The sequence below is a fragment of the Aplidium turbinatum genome, chromosome 17 (assembly GCF_918807975.1).
Source record: "Aplidium turbinatum chromosome 17, kaAplTurb1.1, whole genome shotgun sequence".
In the NCBI taxonomy this organism is placed as follows: Eukaryota; Metazoa; Chordata; class Ascidiacea; order Aplousobranchia; family Polyclinidae; genus Aplidium; species Aplidium turbinatum.
In genome coordinates this window covers 20,655,053-20,681,133 of record NC_137488.1, presented here as the reverse complement: position 1 = coordinate 20,681,133, position 26,081 = coordinate 20,655,053, and the positions used below count along the sequence as shown (strand labels likewise).

The following is a 26,081-nucleotide window of genomic DNA, read 5'->3' as shown; positions in this document are numbered from 1 at the left end:
ACTCTACTTATGACTGAAATTTGGTACTACCCATTACTCGAAATCGATCACTGGGTAGAGGCAATTATCGTAAAGTTTCTTGCCCAGAGAAACAACAGCAAGTGCGGGTGGCTGGAGTCGAACATGCAGGCTCTCGACTGCGAGCCCAACGCGCTAACCACTCGGCCACTGCTGCCGACTGCTACACTGCTGCTACATAATGACCTGCTAGCTACACACTGCTACATAATATCGATCATGACGCACAATGGACTCGGCAGCCTATTCCATGAGCTTCCGACCATTATGATCTGCTTGGTTTCAATCCGGTTAGTTGGTGATATTTTGTGCCCGACCTGGAACTCCCGCGGTGAAACATTTGTATGCTTAGGACATTCGGTTACACCTTGCTTGTTCAAATTCGAGCTTGTTGAAAGCAATGGGAGTTCAACATAATTATTCACACCTTAGCACATTAATATGATGACTTTCATGAATTATACAACACCTAAAACTATTAATATTTATGAAACCATCGCTTTGTCCATAACGCATTAAACTTTAGTGATGAAAACTGAATCTTAAAAAATCCGCTTATTGATCGATGGCTCCCGCGTGCGGCTATCGGTGAGTAGCCTCGATTACAAGGGTTTGGGTTTAAGAAGTAAAGTTTTATGCAATAAAGCGCTTACGAAGCAATTTTTTCAGGTTAGTTGAAATTTTCAAACCACTTTTAGTAGCCTAATTACCAAAATAATAAACAAGAATAATTTTTCTGATTGAAAGCAAACTTACAAAATTTATTCAATCTAAGTAGAGCTAGTGTCAAGCTTTGCAAATTAGCCTTCTTGGCCTCATGCGTCTGTGATGGGGCCAAGCACAAACAAAAGCTCGAAAAGTCGTTGCATTTGGAAAGAACAAAAAGATCGCAGTAAGCTTTTTATTTTGATTTCATCTCCGGTGTTTCGTTTTTACTTCATGTTTTCTGGTTATATCAATTATTCATAAAATATTTGCTTGAAAACACATTCGGTTTGTTTTGTGTTTCCACATTCCGTGCAGATTTTTTTGCAAACTCCTTTCAGTCTCTGTTTTATAAAGCGTCAAAAGTGCAAGGAACAGGTCAAACGAGAGTGGATTATCTCGCGATTCTTCTTGCAATGTAACACAAATTTTTAAAAGTCAGTAGCAACGGAATGTGCACACAGTTGTGACGTTTATCTACGTACGTCATGTATATTTTGAGCAGCCTCATCTGAAATAGACAACAAATCAAAAGTAAAATCGGGTCCGGAATTGTCACTTTACTGGATATCTGATTAGATGTTTCTTTTTATACGTTCATTTAATTCCTGAGGAAATAGAGGGTTAAATTGGTGTCCAGAAACTTCAAGGAACTCCTGCTAATGCCAAATTTCCATTTAGCAAAGCTGTGCGATTACCCAAGAGCTATCAGAAGGGTTGCCATCGACATGGACTCCAAAATAAGGACAACTAAAAATTTAATTTTGCATGCTAAAAAAAAGAAAACTCGCTCCACAAGCGCATTACTAACCGGAAGGGAGAAAATGATGGGCCATCTTGTATAGCAGAGGTCACAAAACTTTTTTCTCTGAGGGCCGGATTGCTGCGAGATTAACAGCTGCGGGCCGGATGCAAATTGCGAAAAGATATATAACTGTTTAGAATCTGCATTGACTCGAATTGAGCACAATAAATAACAAAGTCAGCGGTGAAATATCAAAGTTGTGATGAAAATCGTAAGGTTGCTGGAAAAGTTATCTCCTACTGTGATACACTACAGGGCATCGTGCTCTTGAAAAAACATTAGGCTACATCTTTCCAAATTTGGCCTTGGCTGTCCCCATTTGTGGTGGCCTAATGATAAACAGCAACGTCAGTCCTTTACAAGAAGTTTGGTAACTTTTTTCCTTAACAGTTGTAGTGCAGCTGTTATTTCCGAAGCACGTGGTGGGCCGGATGAAATCAGTTCGCGGGCCGTAGCTTGGTGACCCTTGTTGTAGAGCAACAGAAAAGATTCGTCTCAACTGAAGATTTAGATCTTCATCTACTTGTCCTCAGAATCACCCTTGCGGAACACATCGTCCGGAATCTTCTTGAGTAGAACATTAACAGCCAAGACCTCATCGAACAACTCATCTTTCATTGCCATTAGCGAATCAATTTGCTTTGCCAACCTCTCAACTTTCTCTCACTCAATTGTTTGATCTCTTAGCAGGGTCCAGTTTATGTGCATTGGATGCTTCTCAAATCGATGCTACTTGTTAATATATTCCAAAAAAAATACAAATTTTGTAATTGTTGAAAACAAAACATAATAAGGACTCGTCCAAAATGAGGACATTTTTAGAATTAAAAACAGTAATTTTTTCTAAGACATTGCCCTTCAAAATAAGAACAAATCTTTGAAATAAGAAGGGCATGGCAACTCTGGCTATCAAACAGACTTCAAAAATATGTAGCGAGAACGTGGTAAGAACACATCAAGCTTCAGAAACTAATATACAATTTCCATCATAGTCTGAGCGTATTTTTAAAAAGGAAATATAATTTTTATCTTTCTACTGATAAGGCATAGCATATTTTTCAACTTCCTGGCTGTTTCATGAACTTCACGTGCCAGGTTTGAGTCAGAAAAGTCTTGAAACCTGGTTGATTCCACGTCGGTTTGTACCAAATGCAAATCTTAGTGACGTATTTTTTCTCGAGTGAAGCAATGACGATAAGTCAAGAGGAGAATAACCTACTATGATGAGTGCAACGCAGTATTGAATGACCAATGCGGTACATTGAGGCAGTGGCGTAGCCAGAAAAAAAGTTGGGGGGCCAAATATTTGATGAGTTTAAGGGAAATACAAAGTGTTTGTTTTAAGACACCGCCACCTGATGTAGAAGCCTGTAGACAAAAACTTATAAAAGTTGATTAGTGGGCAAAGTAAGCTGCTAGCTTTTGCAAATTAATTGGTTGTTCCATTCAGACGCACAGTCCATATGAAAAGAATTATGGAAAAAAGGCAAACCAAATTAGGTACCGCTACTACATTTCACAACGCCCTACACAAACGCTAATACATATTACGTTGAAAGCGCAGAAAAAAAATTCGACTGGTGAAACCCATCAACATTTTTAATAAAAACCATCCAAATATACAACAAAAGAAAAAGGGTTTAAAAGCATTCCCTGGCCTTGTTATAAAATCGACTTTCTGAAAGATTTAAAAAGTAATTTTAAACATAAAGCAAAAAACAATTTATTACATGATCAAAAAGTGACAACATCGCGATTAGTCTAAAACTCTATTCGTCGCCTCCTGCCAGCCATACTCGTAACAACTCGATTGATCTTCTCCTCACTGATCCTTTCGCGATAGCAATAAAGCACACACAAATCTGAGAGGCCATCAGAAGTCATTGTTGAAACTCCAGTGGCGTAGCAACGCAATATGCCGCCCTTGGATTTTTGCACAAAACGCCGCCCCTATTCCCCCCCCCCCCTGTGACACCGTCGTAAAAGCTGATTACAATTTCACACAACAGAAGAATTAAATCAGTTTTGTTTAATTTTATTGAAAGTTCAAAATAAAACCACTTCTTACTCAGACAGCTGAAGGATTCTTTGTCTCCTTTATTTACTCTAATTCCTTGGCTTGAATGGCCCTTGTATATTCTAAAATCTTTCGGGCCATAATTTGATTATTTCAACTCTCATGTTATGAGTTAATGTTTCTGGCCAAATAGTTATCGCTTATTCGCTATTGCTTTCTGGCCAAGCCACATCGTTATGAGAATAATAGATAGCATCTGTTTTATCTTTAGGACAGTGTTTCATTCACAGGCTTTCAATCAGTGGCGTAGCCAAGGATGGGGGGGGGGTGGGGGGGGTTTTGGGGGTTACAACCCCCTCCTTTGGCACGCGTGTGACGTCACGATATTGAGAATGATGCTTTCAGTCTAAAACAAATTGCCTAATTTTAAACAAAACTGCATTAAAAGAGCGAGTTTTGCCAATACCAAACATCTCAGCCAGGAATTAGCAACAAAAAAAGACATAGACTTAGCTTTATTTCCGAAAAATGCCGAAAAAAACATGATCTTATCCTTTTGCTATGCCATCGGACAGCACCATTTTACAAGAATATTCATACCCACATTTTTGTTGAAAATGCTCTCAGAATGCACCAAATTCAAAGTAATTTTTCAAAATTTTCTGAGGGAGGCCCCCCAGACTCCCCGCCGCTGGGTTGTCAAACCCCCCCTTTCAAAATTCCTGGCTACGCTACTGCTTTCAATGATCACTTTGTTATTGTTTTGCTAGAGGTAGCCTACAATTCTTCTTCCGTCTCAATTTGAAGTACCGTATCGTACTAACTGTGCTAATTCTTTCTGTTTTTTTTTTTAGCAGAGGCAATTTTTACGAACTTCAAAATGACTCCTTTTTAGCTCCTCTTCTCCAGCTTTCTTTTTCGTTCTAAAAAAATCTTCACTTTCTTTTACTCTCGTCATAGGCAAAACTTAACTTTAAAAAATTGCAACTTAAATCTTGTTCTGGAATCTGCAGCACATTAGTTAAAAACAATAAGCATAATTGCAAATTCGCTGAGTTAAGTCAAGTGATTTATTTCAGATCTGAAACTTAAACATTTCACTAGCCTAACCCATCTTCACACATGAAATGGAGGAATCCCGTCTGTCTACCACTGACAGATAGTAAAGGTGGCAGTTGATTCGATGACCTCACGGTCCATTCCTGTCTCCTCCCGAAAGTGAAATAAACTTAAAACTAATCTGAACTTAACTACTGTACCAAAGCTAAATTGACTGAACAATGCTATAGCTTACAAGTTACAACCGACATTCTATCATTACTTCAACAGCATGAGTAGGCTACCGTACCATTAAACCGTCACAAATACCACATGGTGAGGCACAATCTAAAAAAGTTGCAAATTAGTTTATAGGCATAACTTGTTTAATTTTTTGGCTTCACTTAGATCAGGGTTAACCATGTCATTTAAGTCTGAGTCTCTCCGAGAATAAATTAACGTGACTGTCATTGTTCGTTTAAACTTTAAAACGTTATCACATTTTGCCGCCCTCTAGCAACGTGCCGCCCCTGGATTTATCCACAAGATCCAATGGGTAGTTACGCCACTGCAGTAGCCAGGTCTTGACCCTCTTCATGCACGAACAAGACCTTTCAGCCTCAACTGTTTGTTGCTGACAAGGTCATGATGACTTGGATTGCACTATGCACGCTTGGATAATATTTAGTACGGTACTCAAAAGAAGTTCTTGCAAAATTTCCTGGTTGACTTGAGAAGTCAGAGAAGATCTCCAGAGAATTACTTCGCTGTCAAAGTTATCCAAAGAATACAAATGCTCAATCTCATCTATCTTGGTTGGTTTGTTTGGTGAAGGATGGATAGCAACGCAAAAAATGAAGGATTGTCACTGAATCGTTCCCGAAGAGAGTTACTCAATCCGTCGATGTATGGGACATATACCGAACGTTGGAAATACTGGGAAGCCGATTCAGCGCAGACGTTAGCACGGTTAACTTGTACCTCCACTATTCTAGGCATTGTCAGCTTTTGTACTTCGAGTAGTCTACTTCACATGTTTCTTTGTATATGTTCAGCAAAACATTTACGTCGTTGCGGTCATGGTCGAGAACGCTCTGTAAAAAAGTAATCAGGCTCTTTACGCAAAGCCGGAATGTGGCTCAAAATACTTCGGTCATTTGTTTTTACAAAATTTATTGGTGTCTTTCTGTGTGTCTAAAACAAGTTTTTGGGGGGTGTTAGTTGCCAGATGACTTGGAAAACGGTATAATTTTCTACAAATAATATTATACAGTATTTTCAAGAAAACGCTCAACTTTAGAATCCAAACTTTGAAAATTTTGAGGGGGCCATGGCCCCGACTCATATGCAAGAAAGAACACAATCGGTACCATTTTTAAAGTCGTTGATATGGCCAGACCAGGAATCGTTCTTAGATCTATACAAGCTCCCGTGTCAACGACGAAACCACTAGGCCATTGAGCTGGTAGGGTTTTAAAGTTTATTTTCATTTGCATTTCCCATTGCAGTTCATTAGCTTTTGCAATCAGCTTTAAAATTTTGTGCACGCCTGCAAGTTTTAAATATTAATTAATCTGCGATCTTTCTTTGGCCGCTTCCATGCCGCAACCTCGCTTCAGACACTTGAAGTATAGCACCAACAGATTAGTGGCTTACTTAGCGAATTGCTTGAAGAGACAAGGTCGGAAGGCAGATGTGGAAAGGAAAGCATCGGTAGCTTTTGTGTAAGTGAAGAGGTTCAATTCTCTGCCGGGTCAAATAATTGTATCTGCACTGGTGCAGTTGCTTAAGAAGTAGCCTACGTAAAGATGCGGTAGCATTAAGAGTTATTTTGATTTTTAAAATAGTTATAGGCCTACTAGAAAGCCATACTAGCCAGTGATTAGATTTGTGGGGCCAACAAGTTGAGTGTGTGGAAAAGTTCATGTATTTGTGTGAGAAGGAAAACGAAAAGATTGCAACAACCTTAGGTGTGGACGAGGCTTCTTACTGTTACAATAATAATGTTATGGCTGGTTGGATTTGAATCTTTATCCTCGGACTAACAAAGCCTTGATAGGTTATTCCTAATAGTTTCGGATACGGTAGTGCTTTTAATGTTTAATTCAAGAAACGTAATCAAACGGCAACTTTTACTGAAGATATTTTAACTATTTTTTTATGTCTTAATGAGTGTTAGGCTAGAAAGTTAATGATGGAATAGAGATGGAATGGTGGAAGATTGTCTTCCGTCCATCCAAATCTTCCATCCCATTCCATTTTTGACATTTTCAATCTTCCATCTCAAAATATGCCTTCCATCCCATTCCCAGCTTAGTATTTAGTTTTTAACTGTAGTTTTAAATATTTATTAACAAAGTAGCAACTGAAACAATACTCGCCTCATCGTCTATGCAGACGCTTGATTTTTAATCAGATTGTGTGTTCACAAAGTTGGTAGGATTTACATAAGTTCCCACCCGAACTTACTTTGATATGAAACGTGTAGGCTAATGGTTTGAGTTAAACAAGTGAAATATTCAGTTTATTCATCTTAGTTTGCAGCAAACAGACCAGTCATGGCAAGAATCCCAGATAACTTTTGTTTTTATATCCTCGCATATCTGATCTTTGTTCTGGCAGTTCTCGTGAATTCAAACCAAAAGTGAGTCATTGTTGGTGTGATATTGTGTATGGTTTCGATTGTGCATTGTTTATTAGCGTACAATGGTCATTGTGTTGCAATAGTTGCCTAATCCATTGAAGACAAAATTAATTCAAATCGTAATATGCAAACTTTTTGTAAAATTAATTTTTGTAAACTCAGTTGCACCTTTAACTAAGTCGCAGGTTCAAATCCCGGCGAGGTAACTCTGTTATGAGCTAGGCTACTTCCTGGAAGATTGCTGCACTAACCCTATCGGTTCAATGTTGCCAAAAGATATTAAAACAAAGTAAAGTATAAACTAAAGTTGTTTGAAACGAATCTTTCTCATGAAAATGAAACAACACCAAATACTTCTCAAAAGAAATATTTCAAAATGAAATAAAAGCAAGACAATTTCACGTCAAATTGAAATGAAATGTTTGAGCGCCTAAATACTGTAGTTGGCAATTCGTCGACGAATAATACTTGAGGCCATTCACTTCATGTTCTTTCTGCGTTTGATCATAGTTAATAAATATACCTTATATTTATTAACTATGGTTTGATGCTTCCCGCATATTCTGCTTAGACATTTCTTCACAAGTTAGCAAAAGCTAAATTATCTGCCAGAAGAAGAGGAAATTTTGTTTTTCAAATAATCCAAAAATTATAGTTCTTATGCATTTTCTTCTATAAAATCTACAACAAAAATTGACAGTTTAAAGGAATACGCGTAAACTACTGTTTTATCTGGCTCAAGAAACAAACAAAATAAGTATTTTCAAACTTATATTCCCAGCAGGCACTCACGATTGAACAGACGGTTGGGTACAGGCAATCGCGTGTTCACATCCAACCGCCCCATGCCTTACGGGGCGTCAATTGAGACTCTCATCAATCCCAACTTTTACCACAAGTACATCAGACCTGGAATTGAGAATGGTAAGTCATTGTACAGACAGAAAATCAGTCGTTTTTTACTTCGATTCAACGTCTGCAGACAACTACGTAACGACATAGACGTCCGCAGACGTTAAATCAATGTAGAAAAACGACTAATTTAATGTCTGGGATTATTCTGTCACATGAACGTAAAAGTTAAACTCTCTATTGGCAAACAAAATGTGAAACTTGGGTCCCATTTTTTTTTTTTACACAAGAACACGTGACCTTTGGTAGGCTACATTTCAGACACGGCCACTCATGGGCCATGGCATACAAAACCAGCAAATCGTAAATCAAAGCAAAAGAAATGCTCTTTTGGTTCTTTTCAAAATGATTGTAAGTGTTCTAGACTTGGAAGTGATTTGATGCATAGGGCAGCCCTCGTTTTTCGACCGATTTTATTTCGTCAAACTTGGTGTGTTTAGCGGAGTTGCCAAATCATCGGGATTGAAATTAAGCGAAAAATATTGGAAAATTTTTTTCTTGTTAAATCTGTGCTAATGTTTTGTTGGTTTTTATGCCATAACTTTGTTGGGAACATGGCAAAGTCACAAGTAATTATTGTAAAAATATTGAAGCATTTTTCTTGAATTTATACTGTACTTTGTAGCCTATACTAAAATGAGTTAAAGTTCATTTACTTTCAGTAAAAAAGTAACAACCATGTAACAGTGACATGCTTTAATATTTTACTACTGTAATTACTGCTGTGAAATGGCGCAACGAATAAGGCACTCGCTTTCCAATCATGCAATCCTGGTTCGACTCCCGGCTTATGCTGGTTGTTGAAAACACCGTTCACCTCTACCTAGGGTGCATTTGAATCAAGTATGGGACTCACCTTTATCCTTTAATCACTGATATTTATCATAAAGTCTAGTTGAAAAAACTTTCTCAAATACAAGACTATACAAGCAATTTTGGTCCAATATCTTGAAATGTATGTGATGTGGTTTATGTTGATAAATAAGACTAACGTCCTATTTCCTGTGCATAAATTATCAAGCCGCGTGCATCAAAGATGTTATGTGCTCGATTATTCTACAGTAGCTAGATGCTGTTGTTTTTGTGTTCTTCAGCTGTTGTAATTGACACGTAGAAGTTTCAGCAGAAAAGAAATAAAATAAATGAATACTTGAAACTGAACCGAAAGCTCAGTTGGTTAGCGCGTGACGTCCTTGAATGATTAATTAGACCAGATATTCCTATGATATGTTGCATGAATGATTGTTTCTGTTTTGTCGTTATATGGTTTCAGATGAGTATGTCTTTGTATGCCAGGTACCCGCTTTCCAAAAACTTTACCAGTTAAAAAGAGATGTTCCAGTTTTTGCTTTTTTATTACATGCCCGAGAAGTTTATATTGTCTAATTTTAATATTTTTAAAACAGAGATCTGGTTTGGTTCACTTGGTGTAAAACTTCTTTATTTGTCTTGGTTGCAAGCCATGAAATACGTTGCATTCTACAGAAGCACCACCTCTCAAAATCATTAATTTTTTCAGCCATTTCTATTGTTTCAAGTTTTAGAGCTGCATTGCAACTCTTCTGAGTGTTATAAATCGCTCTGGTTATCAAGCTGTTCAAGGTGCTATTAGTGGAGTATTTCAGATGGTTGTTTATTTTTAGAAATCCCTTTGTTTACCGCGTTTGGTCTTCCTGGTCTTAAATAAAAATTCGATTTTCACTGCTAAAAGGGATCAAAAGCAAAACAGTAAAATTGAATTGAATGTTTCTCAAGAGTAGCACTGGGAAAGCCATGTCTCAACTTCCTCTGTACATTAATAACATTTAAGGAAGCGTCAAATGGTATTGTTCTGTGGTTGATCAATACGCTTTCCGTAGGCAGATTATGACTTCCATGCAACAGAAGCTCTTGTGTAGGTATATGCGGAATGGCCCGTTTCGGTGAGTCCGATTCGGTGAGTCCGATTCGGTGAGTCCGATCCCTTAACGGGAGATTTTTTCAATTTTTTTTTTTAAATTATTGGGTAGCGTAGCCTAATTATCATTGCCGTTTTAGGGTTAGGGGTTTGGGGTTAGGGTTAGGAGTTAGAGGTTAGGAACTCACCGAATCGGACTCACCGAACAGTAGCAGATCCAGATATATGTGTTGATTGTCGATTTTGAAATTTTCTGGGCAGCAACAGCACAGCATGTGTATTAATGGCACAGCAACTAAACTGCAGATATTTGTAATCTGTGATTCGCATTGTGGTTTTGTTTGCATGTTGCGCCGTTTATCGGCAGCAGTGGCCGAGTGGTTAGCGCGTTGGGCTCGCAGTCGAGAGCCTGCATGTTCGACTCCAACTACCCGCACTTGCTGTTGTTTCTCTGGGCAAGAAACTTTACGATAATTGCCTCTACCCAGTGATCGATTTCGAGTAATGGGTAGTACCAAATTGAAGTCATAAGTAGAGTAGACAACCGGAAACAGACATTGCCGTCGGCTGCAGCGTGGGTCAGGTGTACGTCGGAAGGCGTACACCGATGCATAGCGCTCAAGTCCGCTTTCCCCGCAATGCAGGATAAAAATAATAAAACAAAGACCAGTTTTTTGGTTTAAATCAAAACAAATATTGCAAAGGTCGTTAGTTCACTGGTTAAATGCCCGACTCGAGATCACACGGCGCTGGTTCAACTCTTGCGGTGTGCGCTTGAGCAACACATTTCAGGACTGCTCTTCATTCAGTGGAATCTTGTGGATGGAATAATTCACAGACAAGACTTCAACAATCGGAAACTTCACTCTGCCAATCTCGGTGACTAGCCCGGCGTCAAAAGCCTCTACAAGTAGCCTATGTAAAACTCCCAGGAATAACCTATCAAGGCTTTCAGTCCGAGGATAAAGATTAGAAAAAAAAATCAGTTCCAATCTCTTATGAATCTAATGTAGCCTACGAAAAAATGATAGTTTTTGATGAGCAAGCAAGTTATCATAAATGCGTTTTTGTACACCGTTGGCCAAACTCTGGATCGAATAGGCTGTCAGTAACCAAACAGAATTGCAAAGTAAGCGTGCTTGAGTTGATACCCCCATTTGGCAACTCTGTTTTCAGACTCCTTTAAAAGGCAAATAGCGTTACTGGTCATTTTAATTGTCCATGCAAGCATCTATTTAATGCAATGAGAGGAATTGAAGGCGGAATTGATAGATTTCCTGCTTCTCGTTTCATGATGGAAAAAATAAATCAATAAAGTATGCGCCATATTTAGGCTTCTGATTTATCGATCCTGTTATCTTCACAGCAGGCAACTGTGTGGGCTTGCTTGCTCAAATACAACTTCGAATTGGTTTTGGTTTCTTGGGTAATGCGTTATTCTTGTTTAACTGATCTATTTGTTTTGTAGAAATTCAGAAAAACCACATTTTCAAAAGTTATCTTATTTGTTCTCTAATTCTCAAATAACTTTTGAATAGTTGTTTGTTTTCAACAATGCTCGTAAACAGGGAAAGAAAAACATCGGATTTAAAAAGTATATTCTGATATTTACTTGCCTTCCCTGTAAGTTTAAATGTTTTGCTCAAGAGCTGCACAGAGTGAACTGTTGAAGCATTTCATACCAAAGAACATCCTTCTATCTGTGTGACATAGTTCAGCCTTGTCTAGCGATGATGCATTATAACATTGAAACATCATTGTTAACTAAGCTGAAGGCTGCGGTGAGTGACCATGTACAGGGCCGTCGAGAGGATAATTTAGGTCCTGTTCCAATAAGATCCTCAAGCCCCAAATTAGGACACTTCCAGAAAAACACTTTACCCAAAAAATACGGGGTCTCTTTTCAAGTTTCCTGAACCTTTGGAAAAGGAGAACCCCCGAACATCATCGCGGGTCCAAAAGAACCCGATACACCGCTTATCAATTCTACAGCCCATTCTTTCCCGTGTGGCAATATTAGTTCGACCAATGACCCCATTAACAAGATCTAATTGTGACGCAACAAATTCGTTTACGTTGTTTGTTCTCAGATGCTCCTTTGGAGGTGAACACTTCGATCGCGGTGACGAGCATCGACAAGATATCAGACGCAGATATGGTACGGCATGGGATGGGGACGCAATCGGGACAATAAACAATAGAAAAGAAATTATCAAAACAGAGAATTGTTGAGTTCTTTGGTTTTTGTAATTTTGTGATATGAAAGTTATAAAACAATTTGTTGTTTACATTCAGGAATACACTATTACCTTCACCCTGTTCCAACAATGGAGGGATGATAGGCTGGACAAATCTGCGGGACAAGGAGGGTTGACCAAAGTAATGAAATATTTCGATTAAATTGTAGGCTATACCAGGAGTGCGCGAAGTTGACATTTATTCAGAAGAAACGCAATTTTTCACCATGAGGATAATTTTCTAAAACCAAGATGAAGACATTCATTTGATTTAGAAACAAAACAACATTTGTTTCGAAATGTTCGTAATTGTGACTCAACACTGGTTAGTAGTGATGAGATTGCCTTGCCTTTCTTTTTGAGAGCTTGTGTAGTAAGAACCTCTTCATCAAGAAAGGCGTCGTTTTTTTCAGTCGTTTGCTGATACTTCTTAGTCTCGCATTGTGACGCGAAAGTGGTGGTGTTCGTTCTACTTTGACCTCACAAACATTAGTTGTCTCTAGCCAGGGGCGGATCTAGCAAGTAACCTTAGGGGGGGTGGGGTGATTTCAACAAAGCGCACTGATGTGTTGTGTAGGTCTACAGTAATTCGACCTTGCAAAAACACCGTGAAAAAGTTAATTTCCCAAATTTTAAGGGTGGAAGTCATTCCCCTCTTCTGTATCCACTATTGTCTCTAGAGAATCCTAGAGCTCACTTGCTTCACGATGTTTGTAATCAAGGTCGATTACACGAGTGTGGGGGCGCTCTAGACACCCCCATCACAAAATTTCATCACATACAGAAAGAAATCATTCCTTATTTGGAACGCTATGAACTATAGCACACTTTGAGCGTTATTGCTGTAATCAACCTGGCCAGCAATAGATATAGCCTATACTGTATGTATGCGTTCGGTGCGACGCTGTGTATGAACAAATTCGATGATCACCATTGTCATGTGAGCCACCTTACATTTCAGTAACTCTCAACTCACCGAGGAGGTTAGATTGAATTAGTTTCAGTCACATGCAAAATAGTATTCTGCCCACACATAACTTTTCAGCTACGGATAAAGTGTTGACAGTGATGGTTTGTCGACAATCTATCATCTGTTTTTCAGCCTTTGACGATGGACAGTTCTCTAAGCGACAGAATCTGGGTTCCCGACACTTATATGGTCAACGCTCAGACGTCATTCATTCATGACGTCACAAGTAGGAACGGATTGATTACGCTTTATCCGGACGGGAAGGTCCTCTATGTCATCAGGATCACTAGCAGGGTGAGCTACCTCAAACAATTGGAGAGCTTTTTCATCAGTCGCTTGGACCGCGCTGGTCAATTTAAAATGATTTCTGACGTCACAAAGCAAATGTGACGCGATAACTGACGTTTCAGTTTTAATATGTCTTATTGTAACGGTTAGGTTGTCAAGTTTCTGTATGGTAGACCCATAATTTCATTCCAGTAATTAAGCTGTAGATGCCGACTTACAAGTTCTATGGTAAAAACCTATTTCTAGTTTGTGTTCACTTCAAACTAAAGTTGATAATGCGGAATATAAATATTTAAAAATATAATTAAATTTCTTTGCAAATTTTCCTCTTGCTCAACAAATCAAATTAGAATAATTGACTTCAATTATTTCGGATCGATTATAACGATGTTTCGATGTCAATTTGAAATTTTATTTAAGTACTAATAATAGACAACAACAAAGTTGTTCGGTAGCCTATAGCCTACTGTAGCTCAATTTAGTCAATCAATTTATCAAGTTTATTTCAATATAGCATTTGCTTTAAAGCATGGTAATACTAATATTTAATGTATGATAGCTCCAGTGTTTCTAGCACATATTCACTTCATGTACTTCAATAGCTCTTGTGCTCTTCCAGGTTTCTTGCCCCATGAAACTCCTTAAATATCCGATGGACAAACAGAATTGCAGCCTCCTGCTGGCTAGCTGTAAGTTTTTGCAAGCAGTTTCAAAACGTTGTGACATCAAAGGTTTGGACATTCTTTATTCACGCAAAATCAATGAGCATATAATGGCTAAAAAAGATTTTAAAACGTTTCCATTGCATTGTTGTGTCCTCATCGCTGCATTGTTGTGTGCTCATCAGTGCATTGTTGTGCGCTCATCTGTGCATTGTTGTGTCCTCATCAGGTATAGACTAGTACAGGCTAATAATTATTGCATCTGAAATAAAGATAAATTGACGTCTTTTTTACTCGTTGGTATGTAGGCTATCTGGTTTTTGCGTGAATAAAGTATTGTATGCTAAAACAGTTAAAGTAACAATTTTCTATGTCTGTGATGCAGAAAAGTGATCTCTCTAGTGCAGGGTTTCCCAAACTGTGGTCCGCGGACCATTGGTGGTCCGCGATGACTGCACAGGTAGTCCGTGGCGATATGACAAGAAATTAAAAAGTCACGCATATACGTTGTACAGTGTACAATGTACACTGTGTGCTGTACCCTGTCAAAGATAATTGCCGCAGTTCTTTACAACTTAAATGATTTCAAAAGCTTTTGCTATCCAGTATCGTAAATCTTACTCGTTGCACCTTCGTTGCAGTTAAAAAGTTGTTTAGTGGTCCGAAAACTTAGTGGTCCGTGACCCAAAAAATTTCACAAATAGTGGTCCGTGGCCCAAAAAAGTTTGGGAAACCCTGCTCTAGTGCAGCTTAATTAAATTTACAAAAAAAAGAAACTAATTTAACAACTGCTAGCAGTTTTGAAAACGCAACTAATATACCATTTATTGGTGACATAAAATAAACGTCATCAAGTATCTACAACCCACATTGCCCAGTGAAGGGTTGAAAAGTTCTCGGTTCGTCGCTTATCAAAATCACGTAACTGTGTCCCAGCAACACACAATGTCAATAGTCGGTTAACCAAACACGAGGCAGAGTTGCCAGTTTAACAGTTCACTAATCGTGATGCGATTAAGTATAAGTTGTATCCTTCATTGATAATTGCTTTCATTCCAGGGTCGTTCACTGATGATCATCTTCGGTATCGATGGAACAAAGAAGAAAGTTGCAGAGATGACCAGGGATCAGTGACAGGAATGAAGGATGTTGTCCTTCCGCAGTTCAACATCACTTCTTGCCTCATCTACAAAGATTTGCAGACAGGAATGCTCGGTAAGGATACAGGAATGGTTTGGAGTAGGTGAAGATTACAAGAATGATTTCGGCAATTTAAAGCAAAGAAAATGTGTTTTTTAACAGAGTTGTTGTAAAATAAAGAAACAAAGTGTAAAAGGCTCATTTTCGTTAGATTGTCATGCAAGAAATGTTGCTCAGCGAACGCTGATGTTCCAGGGAACATTCTTGGTCAGATTAAGTTGTTTCTAACAAGGATATTTTTTATGTTCAATCTTAAGTTTTGAAACTTGCCTTTTTCGATGTTATTTTACTTGCCCTGCCTTTGGTCTAATAAACATTTTTCTTTTCTTGAGAGTGGATTTTATTGAGATACCAAACTGCTCCCTGAAAATTTTCTTGTGTTGGTTTATGGTTTATAAAGTTTTTTCCAATCATATGAACAACTTTATTGTACGTCATAACAAAATATCATTGCCAAGTGATGCGAGCACTTGCATTACACTCGGAAGGACGTTAGTTCGACGCAGATCGGGAGTATACGGCTGTGTTAGTGGCAAGACAATTAATGACGTGTCTTGGAGTGGGAAGAAGAAGAAGTTCTTTTATTTTGCATTATCAGCAGATGTGAAAAAAAACAAAAAAACAATAGGCCTACAAGATTACAATGTGAGTTAGTTTGTTGGCTGATGATGAGGGAGTGGAAGAAGGACCGAACTGGTCATCAAGTCTGCCACACCCGTGTGGTGTCATAGCTTATTTGACATGGAACGGTGTCGGAGTCGGAAGATTGGCCTCTTTGTCTTTCTGTCTACTTAGTCTAAACCTTTTACGACTTAGCATATGTCTAAATATGACAATGAACTGTCTGTCACAGCGTTACCCTCACAAAAAGTAAATGATATTACCCATGTCCTTCTGTTACCTCTCTTTGCATTACAGGGAATTATTCGCGGTTAGTTTTGTCGTTTGGACTGAAGAGAAATATGTTGTTCTTCGTGATGCAGACATACTTCCCTTCCATCTTGTTGGTGGTCCTCTCATGGATATCATTTTGGATCAACATGTCTTCTGTTCCTGCCCGGGTAGCTTTGGGAGCCACTACTGTTCTATCAATGACCACTCTCATGATTGGCGTGTACGGTAATGGCCCGAGATCAACTTCATTTGTAAAAGGTGATTCCAGGAGGAATTTATAGAGTAGGGCCTATAGTATTTGAAACATTAGAAGCAACGTTTGATACCTAATTACTTAACTTTTGGGGCGTTAATTATAGGCACCAGACAGTTATACCGTGGAATTTCAACAACTTTTTATTAGAATGATTCACATTAATTTGTTCCGGTCACAACATACTTCAAAATTCTCATGATATAAGAGCCCAACACAATCGCACCACGTGTAATAAGTTCCGGATCAAAGCGCAAAGTTCTGGATGGAAAATCAAAAGTTTTGTCAGTATCCGAGTTGTTTTCCGTCTGAACTACAGTAGGCTATCCCCAGTGGAGAACCATCTTCGCAATATGCAATGAAGATGGAATCCTTGCTTGGAGATGTGCCAATTCATTATTCATTGAGATAAAGTTATAATCTGAAGATAAATTATAAGTTTTTTTGTTTTATTACATTTTAATCTACTGTCGCTGTCAGGCTGTCAGAAATTAGTCAAGCATCCCATCGTGTTTCGTAATAATTTCAGTTATTGATTTTGTATCCACAATCAATAACTCAAGACATTATACTGGAACTATGCAACAATCGAATCTTAATGCACCTCATTATTAACTGCTCGTTTTGTGTTTACCCCCACCAAGAAATGGATCAGACAGCAAAGCAACCGTTTTATTTACGTTGATTCAACGTCTGTACACGTTGAATCAACACAAGATGAGACTGGCTTGCTGGCTTGATCTTTACTGAACCAAACCTCATGCTTCTGTTTGGAAGATTTAAAAAATTTGACCAGATTTATATCAATAAATAATTAATTAATTTTTGATTTCAATTGATTTGGGGAAAAAGCTGTTTAACCGCAGTATTTAGAAAGTGGCAATTTATTTATTTCAAGACTGGATTTAAAATTGTCAGTTTCTTATTGTATAGCTATTAAGACCTTGGGGCCTTTTAAGAAATTCGATTAAAAAGTTAAATGATGCTAGGAGAAGAGCAAAAATGCGACAAATTGCGCCAAGCTCTTTAAAATGTGTGTCCCTAGAGGCGTGGGAGCTAAAAGTCGTTATTACCTTCCGATGTGTTTTCAGCAATCGATTATTACGTGTTCGCATGTTATGGATTCATTTTCGCTGCGCTGATGGAATACGCCGGGGCACATTTTACTTTGAGATTTTGTATCAAAAGAGCCAACTTGTTCTATGCAAGGTATTGTTCTGTCAAAATGCCGTTTTTGTGATGTCACTATGTGATCGACCATCAAAAACGTTTCATTCTGCATTTTCAAGCAAGCTTTCACCACCTAACACGATTTTAATAACTTAAATTAAAAAAATGATTTTTTGTTTTATTGGATAACGATAAAACAACCATTTGTGATACAATCGTACAGTAGGTTAGTAGGATTGGCCAGTTTGTAACTGAACCACAGAGATGAATAGAGAATGTGTTGACATATTAAAGTGGTGAATTGAGTGGAGAGAGTAGCTTTTAAACAAGTTTTAGTTAAAAACTTATACTCTGAAATGAATGCTAAAAACTTGAATTCATTCTGTGCTATCGGCCAATTGTTCGTCGGTTATCCAAGGAAAATGTTTCTGTAGGAATTTTCGAAGCAAGAGAAGGATGGAAAGGCTTCTTGAATCGGTATGAAAAATTCCAATCCACTTTAAATGATAAAATTTTCTACCTAAATTTGAAACTGTCTGACTTCAAGGATTGATCTCAAGCTACAAAGAAAAAAGATTTATTTTATCGATACTTTACATGCATTTTGTAGTAAAAATCTTGAAGTCTTGAAAGCTGGAATTGGTTGGAAAATCATTTTCAACACCAGCAGGAAAATTGATTACTTATCTCATTCAATTTTAAAGCGAATCCTCTAGCAAATTTATGCAAGATTCCTCATCAATATGCAAGTTTTGTGCAACAGTGTGTGTCCCTTCTGTGCTGACGGTGCAAAATTTTTGAAAGCTGTTTCTTTGCTGCGTCACTATTCTTACAAAACAGAAACTTTGTAGTCACAGAATGGTAGGATGCTCCGAAGATATTATTTTGCTATCAGGAACGAAGTTTTGTTTTGAAACTAATTACTTTATTGGGAAGGGGTGAATGAGGCAGCATGCACTATTCAGCAGCTCTCACTAGATCAAGGAACTAGAACGTTACATTGTAGATGATGTATGCTTCTTTCGTGTGCTTTCCACAACAGCTTGAAGAATCAATGCATTGGCAGTCAGGTACAAACAATAGCCTTGACAGAGAGTACTTGAGGACCAGGGATGAATTAAGGGCCCGTAACTTTCACAAGCGGCCCGGAAAAATTAAAAACAAAACGCTTCCTATTCTTTGGATATATACTATAGTGCATTTTTCTTAGAAATGTCTTAATTTGGGACTTAAAGGCCTCATTAGTACCATGCCCAAATTATCCTCTCAACAGCACTGGCTACAAAGCTTTCATTTTGTGAGGCCAGCAAATAGGAATATTTTGATTTCAAATTAGGGTTGTAGTGGTTGCTTTTGGTGAAAAAATGGTCGATCACAGAATTTTTGTGCGATAAAAATGCACCCCTTAGGCTAACACAATGTAGTTAAACAGGCCATTAGAGTACCGTAGGCTATTGGTCTTCAAATTTCGTCGATTACATTGGTCTTTTGTTCGTGTTGAGTCCTCTGTGTGCCATAGGTTTGATGTGAGATGGATATATAGGTGTGACACTGTAACATAGAATGGACATAGAATATCTTGGCGCGAGATGCTCCATTATGTGACGTCACCCAAGTGATTCCAATCGTAATCTGAGAATGTGTCTTTAGTTTTTTATTAAAGTTCTTCTACTCAGTTTGGAGATGAAAGCGTTTTTATTTATTTATAAATGTCAAACTTTCACTCAATTACAACTAAAACAAATAAACCGAGACTAAAGCAAAACATTCCAGAGGCATTATTTTGCTTCCAGATATCCTGATAAAATGCATTCCACCAATGACGACCACGAGACGGAATTCTCTTCATTTGGAAATGTGACGGTAAATGAAAGCGTGTAATTAGTGTCAGGAATATAGAAGCAGGGGTGGATCCGGAGGGGGGGGGATTGGAGCGCCCACTCCCATTAAAACACAAAAAAAGTAACTTCATGCATGGTTTACTTGCAAGGTCGGGTTTATGTACTGTAGACTTAGGCTACGTTTACATGATAGGCGAAATGAAAATGACCGAAATGAAATCTCAAAGCGGCGTGAAAAAAGTTTTGTTCACGTGCCATCTCATTGCGGCGGCTTTTGGTTTCGGGCGAAAGAAATACAGCCTCTACGCATGAGTGATTTTCGTGCCTGTAACTAGGCTACTGGGTACGCTGAAAATAAGGCTGGTTCTTCTACCAAAAAAACAACAACATAGATTCTACAATAAAACGTGCAATTCCAAGGGGAAAGGGTACATTAACCACTACTGAAATATCACAAGTATTTTCAAAATTCTTTTGGGTCAATAGACTGACATCACAAGTTCAGAGCCAATAATTTACTTGTGTTCTTCAAGAATGGACTACGGTAGCTTAATTTATTGACTAATTATTTGCTCTTTACTAGTGCACCAGTCCAATGCATGTCTCAAATGATTACAGATGACATTGACAATAAACCTTTATGCTCAGTCTAAAAAACAGCCAACATTCTAGACTAGTCCTAGTTGAAAATATAGGCTATATCATGCAGATGGCTGGTTCCAAAGCGCAACCAACATTCTAAACCAGTGGAAACATTCTATTATTATGACTTCAAAAACAAAACTATTTTATTTATGTTATATTCAAGTTCTTTTTACGTGTTACACTACAGATTATTACACTACCAGTTAACTGACTATAATCAAACTACTAGGGCTAATTTCATTGCTAGGATCTCATTGCGGCGTGTTTACATAGCCGAAACCACTTGATATCGGTTTCATTTCTGTCAAAACTACCGATGTGAAATCCAGACCGCCATGAATCTCACTTCGGTCGCCGCGTGTAAACAGATTACGCGTCCGCCAAACGAACCGAAATGGAAATCTTTCATTTCGGGCGCAATGAAACGTCATGTAAACGTAGCCTTACATGTAAATATGTTCTCTTGAAATTTCCCCCTCCCTAAGGCTACTTACTGGTTCCGCCACTGCATAAAAGAATAGCCTAGTGGTTCTACAAGGAAACTACTTAAATCAATACTGAAGGCATTTTTAATTTTAGGAGAAAACTTGTTCCAGGATAGAAAAACTATGATAAATAACTTGAGTTTTTGTTGTTTTCAAATTCAATTGGCAAAATCTGTAGGTGTTCCAGACAATTGTTCACCTAATCAAACGTCATATAAAAACCGTTCAGGTCTACTGAATCTTAGCGTATTACGTCATGGAATTTTTCCTAAAAAATGAGCCAAAATTGCACCATCGTTCGTAAAACTTGTGTCAAACCTGTTTAAACATGAAATATTGCATCATCACCTTTGAACACCTGTTTGAATTGCGTGACAATGTCTTTCACTATTACGTCACAGTACTGCGTACGTGAGTTTGAGATATTGATAATTATTCTAGTCATTTTAAAATTGTTGCTTGAAGAGGTTGGTCGCATGTTTAACTGTTTTGCTTAGTGCTTGTCAGCTGGACGAAAATTTCCGTCTTTTATCCAAGTAATCTGTTCTGTAGTGACAAGTTTTAGTGGTGTACGGCGTTGCATCCCATTTTCGACAGCCAGGTGGCTAATTTTACAGAAATACAATTTTGAATAGACGTTTCAAAGGAGTGTTTCTTTTTCGGTCATTACACGCAGACGAACGGATTCGGGAATCTTATGTTACAATTTTCCCACGAAGAGATTATGGTTTACCGCTGTGACCAGTAGGTTCATAGCAGAGTTGGTTTAATTGGAAACGTCTGCAGTCCATGCAAGGACAGGCTGTTGTAATTGCATTTACTGACGTTGAAATAAAATTCAGTTGGGTCCATAATGTTTCATTGCTTCTTCACTCCATTAGGCCTACCTTCCATTTATTACATTTTTACAGGACTCAATTGGCAGTTTTTCTGCCAAATTTGAACTAGCTGATGTGTTTAAATCCGTTACTCCATGCTGCAAATATGCCAAATTAAGTATGATGGAAAAACAAACACTTCTGCCATTTTCAACGCCATATGTGGTTGAATGTGAATGCTCAAGCGGCGCTGGTTCGGCTCTCAGGGTATGCGCTTGAGCAACGCATTTCAGCACTGCTCTCCATTGAGCGGCACATAGTGTATGGATTAATTCACAGACAACACTTTAACAACAATCGAAAACTTCACTCTGACAATCTCGGTGACCACTGACCAGTCCTGTGCTGTGTCAGTGGTTCAATGCCTCCACAAATCTATCAGGGACTTTCAGTCCAAGAATAAAGACTTAAACCAGCCAATGAACGTACGTTCAATGCCAACACGGATTTTTTTGACTTATAAAAGAAGGACACACTCTATATTCACAAGGTTTGAGATGTTCGAGCACAACTTGAACGTTTTTTTTCTCGATTTTCTTTTGTTAACTTCACAACTTGAGACTCACGGTTACAACTACCAAAAGAGCGATTACAGCAGTTTTTTTGTTCTTTTAACCTGCTTTATTTTAATTTCATCCTTGAAATAAATGTAAAAAACATACCTTGAAACCATATCTCGACATTTGTGCAATTATCTCTTTCGTGGTTTTGGTTGGAGAGAAATTACCACTGTTCGGTTATGGAACTGAGGATTTTGAAAAATTTGACAACCGCTAGGCTGATTTATGTTTCAATCAATGTACAAAAATATTTTCAATTCATTCTTCTCAACATTTACTAGATGTATCACGTATCCTATGATGCAATTCTTTTGTAGGCAGCAGTTGCCTTTTTTTCTGATGTAGCCTAATTTGTTTTCCGCTCTGTCTGTTTTCCACACTAGGCCTATTGCTTTTAATTACTGCGTATTTCTTGATGCTTATATAGTCAGTTGGCTAGTTACTTTCAAGAAGTTGAAATTTATTGCATTTTTATGAATATTTTCAGATTCCTGATGAGGACTTTAGTTAAGCCGAAAACGTTCGACTGTTAAAACTATTTGTAAATATGTAAAATATATTGTTATAATGCTCAGCCCTGTTGTAGGCTATTGTTGTGTCTTGCCTGTCTTTGGTATTAAAAATATTAAACGTTTTAAAAACTTTTATCTTATATTAAATTCATTGATTTTCAAAGATAACTTTATCGCAGGTATTATCACACACATATGATCAGCTAATTGTGTTTTTGTTTTACAATTTTAGGAAGAGCATTCTAAACCAATGGGATGCTGCAATTGCAAGAGAGGTTTGTTCAGATACTTTCTTGAACTGTTGATTTGCGTGTTGCAACAGTTAAAACAATAGTTCAACTTTTAACAATTTACCAACCAGAGGTGGGCAGTAGCGCGCTATTTTTGTAGCGCCGCTAATTGTGCGCTACTTTTTGTTAGCATTAGCGATGCCAAATTTTTGTTAGAGAAGCGGCTGCAGAAGTGATGCTACTTTTTCTCCAATGTAACGGAGAGGCGCAAGTTTGGCCTCAGACGAACTTCCGCTACTTTCTGGTTTAAAGAATCATTGTTAGAGGTTTTCAAAGTAGCGGGAGTGCGCTGTCAAGGCAAAGCAGCTTGCAAGTAAGGCCGCTATGCCATATGGTGTTGTAGTCAGTAAGATCTAAAAAGACAGAGCTGGCCTTTATTTGTCTCAAAACAATTCTTGATGTCTTGGGTCAAAAGTGTGACCTGATCAACGGTGGATTTTCTGCGCCGGAACCCAGCTTGCTTTTTTGGAAGGAGCGGGTCGATGATTGGATCGACGCGAACATAGACCAGTCTTTCAAAGATTTTGAAAAGAACGTAAAGGAGATATATCAAACGATAGCTCCGTTGGTCCTTTGGTGGCTTGTGAGACTTAGGGATTGCAACTACTAAAGCTCTTCTCCAGGTTTTTGGAATTGTGAGGTGGTGCAAGCAGGAAGAAAGGAATCTACTTAGCCAGTACGAAGGCGCAGGGCCAGCATGGAGCACAAGCTCAGGGCAGATCTTATCCAGCCCTGGAGACTTGTGTGGTTTCACTAGGCTGGCGATGGTGGTCTCCTCTGGATTGAAATCTTCGAATATTGTTTCCTCTGGTAGAGTTTCAACTTGCCACAGGGCAGATACTTCTTTGACGACAAGGTGGGATGCCTTGCGGTCCTCTGTCTTGTAGACCCCGTTCTGCACTAGCTAGGAGGCGATGGCATTTGCAGAAACGGGCACTGGCGTGGAAGGGGATTACGAGTGCCCAATTAGTATAAAAAGCTGCCCCTTGCTTGCTGTGTAACCTTCAATGTTGAGCTGCAGGATGATGAGGCGTTTGAACTTGTCAATTGCCCCCTTGCATCTGTGTCATTCGGGGGGGAGGCTCTTTGACTATTTTAGGAATATTTCGAGTTGCAAAACTCCGCTTTCATTTCTTTTTTTTTAATTGCATAGTTTGTATAAAAATATTAGAATAACAAATTGAAAGACCCCCTTCATATAACAACGTTTCTGTTCCACAAAACTGGAAGTTGATCTTTTTACTTTAAGTAATGTGGCCAACAGTGGAGTAGCGTGACTCTGGTACTCACTTTTTCAATAAATTCAAATAGTAGCGTACATTAACTATTAGCCTATAATTTATTTGCATCAGACAAAGCTGTCCATAGCCACAACAAAGAAAAAATACAAACAACAAACCGCAAATGTACAAAAACCGACATAAAATAGTATTCTACTTGTATTTAAAAAACAGTAGGCTATAGCCTATGGATGTGACTCGATTGAATCTCACCCAGGGATTGTTTAAGTAGGCTTACAAGTCGATTAAAGTTTTCTGAAAACGTGAACTCCCAAAACATGGTCACGCTATGCCACTGGTGGCCAACTTCTTCAATGAGTTGCCATTTTAATAATCTTTTAAATTTCAGAAAATAACCTCTTCTCCGGTAACAAATATTCCGTTTTCAAGCAACGAGACTCAAGTCGCTACATGAAATCCAGTGATCTTGTCCTTGACATGGAGGATGAATATGAAGTGAGAGCGAAAAAGATTCTACAGATGACAAACCTCAAAAATACGGTGGAGAAAATCGATGCCTACTCCAGAGCTTTATTCCCTTTTGGATTTTTAATCTTCAATGTCGCCTATTGGTGGATATTTCTCAATGTGTTGGACTAGAACAGCAAGTTTCTTGCAATTTCTGGCCATTAGGCTACTGGTTGATGGAATTATTTTAGAATTGGAGTTTATTTGCGTATAGGCTATTTCAAATTGAACTATGGATAGACTACGTGACTCTACGTCTACAATGCAGGCTATTTGAAAAAAAGTAGAAGAAATTTTGGACATATCGAACATTGGGACGAATCCGGCAGCAAACTTTTTCTGTTGTCTTGTGTTTTTTTCGCGCCAATATTTTTTATCACAGGCTAATCAATAAGCCCTAACTTATTTCACGTTTTACCAGACCACATGTCTTATAACGAACCGGCAAAGAAGGATAGGTTCTGTGCTGAAAAATGTGTTTTTTAAAGCTCAAAGTAAAAAAGACAGATGTAGCATACTTTTTCGACTTTGTTGATCGATAAACAAGAAAAAAGATTCAGGGTCTTTGGTGTTTAGATACATCAGGTAGCCTATAGATACTTAACTTTCGCTGAAGACAAGGAAATCTGAACCAATTTCATTATTGTGAAATTTTTACAAATTTACAAACGGTTATCAGGACTCTTTCGGACATAGATTTTGAAAGGTGTCTGAAAGGTCCCATACCTAAGTCCTATTTGCAAAATATATAAAAAAAAAATTGTCTAAAGGTTCCCGTGTTCAAGAAAAGTTAAAAATCAAAGGATTTATTTACACATAGGCTATCCTGCTCTTGAAATGAGCATCAGAACAGCAACTTTAAGATCTTTCGCTCATTAACGTGCCAGGCTAGTATCTTTTTAGTCCCGGACGCGTTAATGACGAAACATAAAACGATTGAATGATTATGAATGAATGGTCTGGTGTTCCTAGATCTGCTAATGTGGATAACATTGAACAAAAATGCAGATTGCAATGCGAAGCTTTCTAAAAAGAAAAATCATCAAAGTTTAAAAAGAAGGTCACTGAGGTTTAGTAAATTTTATAAAAAGTCAAGAAAAATCGAAAACCAAAATGCATATTAAGTAGGCTAATCAGATTGTCCGCCTCGAATAGTTCAGTTGGTCACTGGCAACTTTTGGATTGACAGGAAACATCACTCCATATCGATCACCTTGGTTACTTTTCCAAAGAGGATTACTTTTCCAAAGAGGATTACTTTTCCAAAGAGGATTACTTTTCCAAAGAGGCTTGTTGACATTTTCAAACGAGAATGAAGATTTTCACAAACGATTACAAGTTAAACTTTATAAACACCTTTCCTTATGTCGGCTGCATAGCCAAGTGGTGAGAGCCCTAGAACGGCAATCGAA

The 26,081-nt window shown here is 38.1% G+C and overlaps 1 protein-coding gene across 1 annotated transcript; it reads left to right on the top strand.

Moving 5' to 3' along the window:
* The first annotated feature begins 6,182 nt into the window (after positions 1-6,182).
* LOC145786302 (gamma-aminobutyric acid receptor subunit pi-like) lies at positions 6,183-24,988 on the top strand. Its single transcript, XM_082597942.1, has 12 exons — positions 6,183-6,307; positions 8,012-8,151; positions 12,127-12,194; positions 12,332-12,415; positions 13,376-13,537; positions 14,151-14,220; positions 15,253-15,408; positions 16,312-16,545; positions 17,632-17,749; positions 19,504-19,573; positions 22,864-22,906; positions 24,551-24,988. The coding sequence occupies exons 1-12, from the start codon at positions 6,183-6,185 to the stop codon at positions 24,799-24,801; spliced, it is 1,521 nt and encodes a 506-aa protein (XP_082454068.1). The 3' UTR covers positions 24,802-24,988.
* Positions 24,989-26,081: the final 1,093 nt, after the last annotated feature.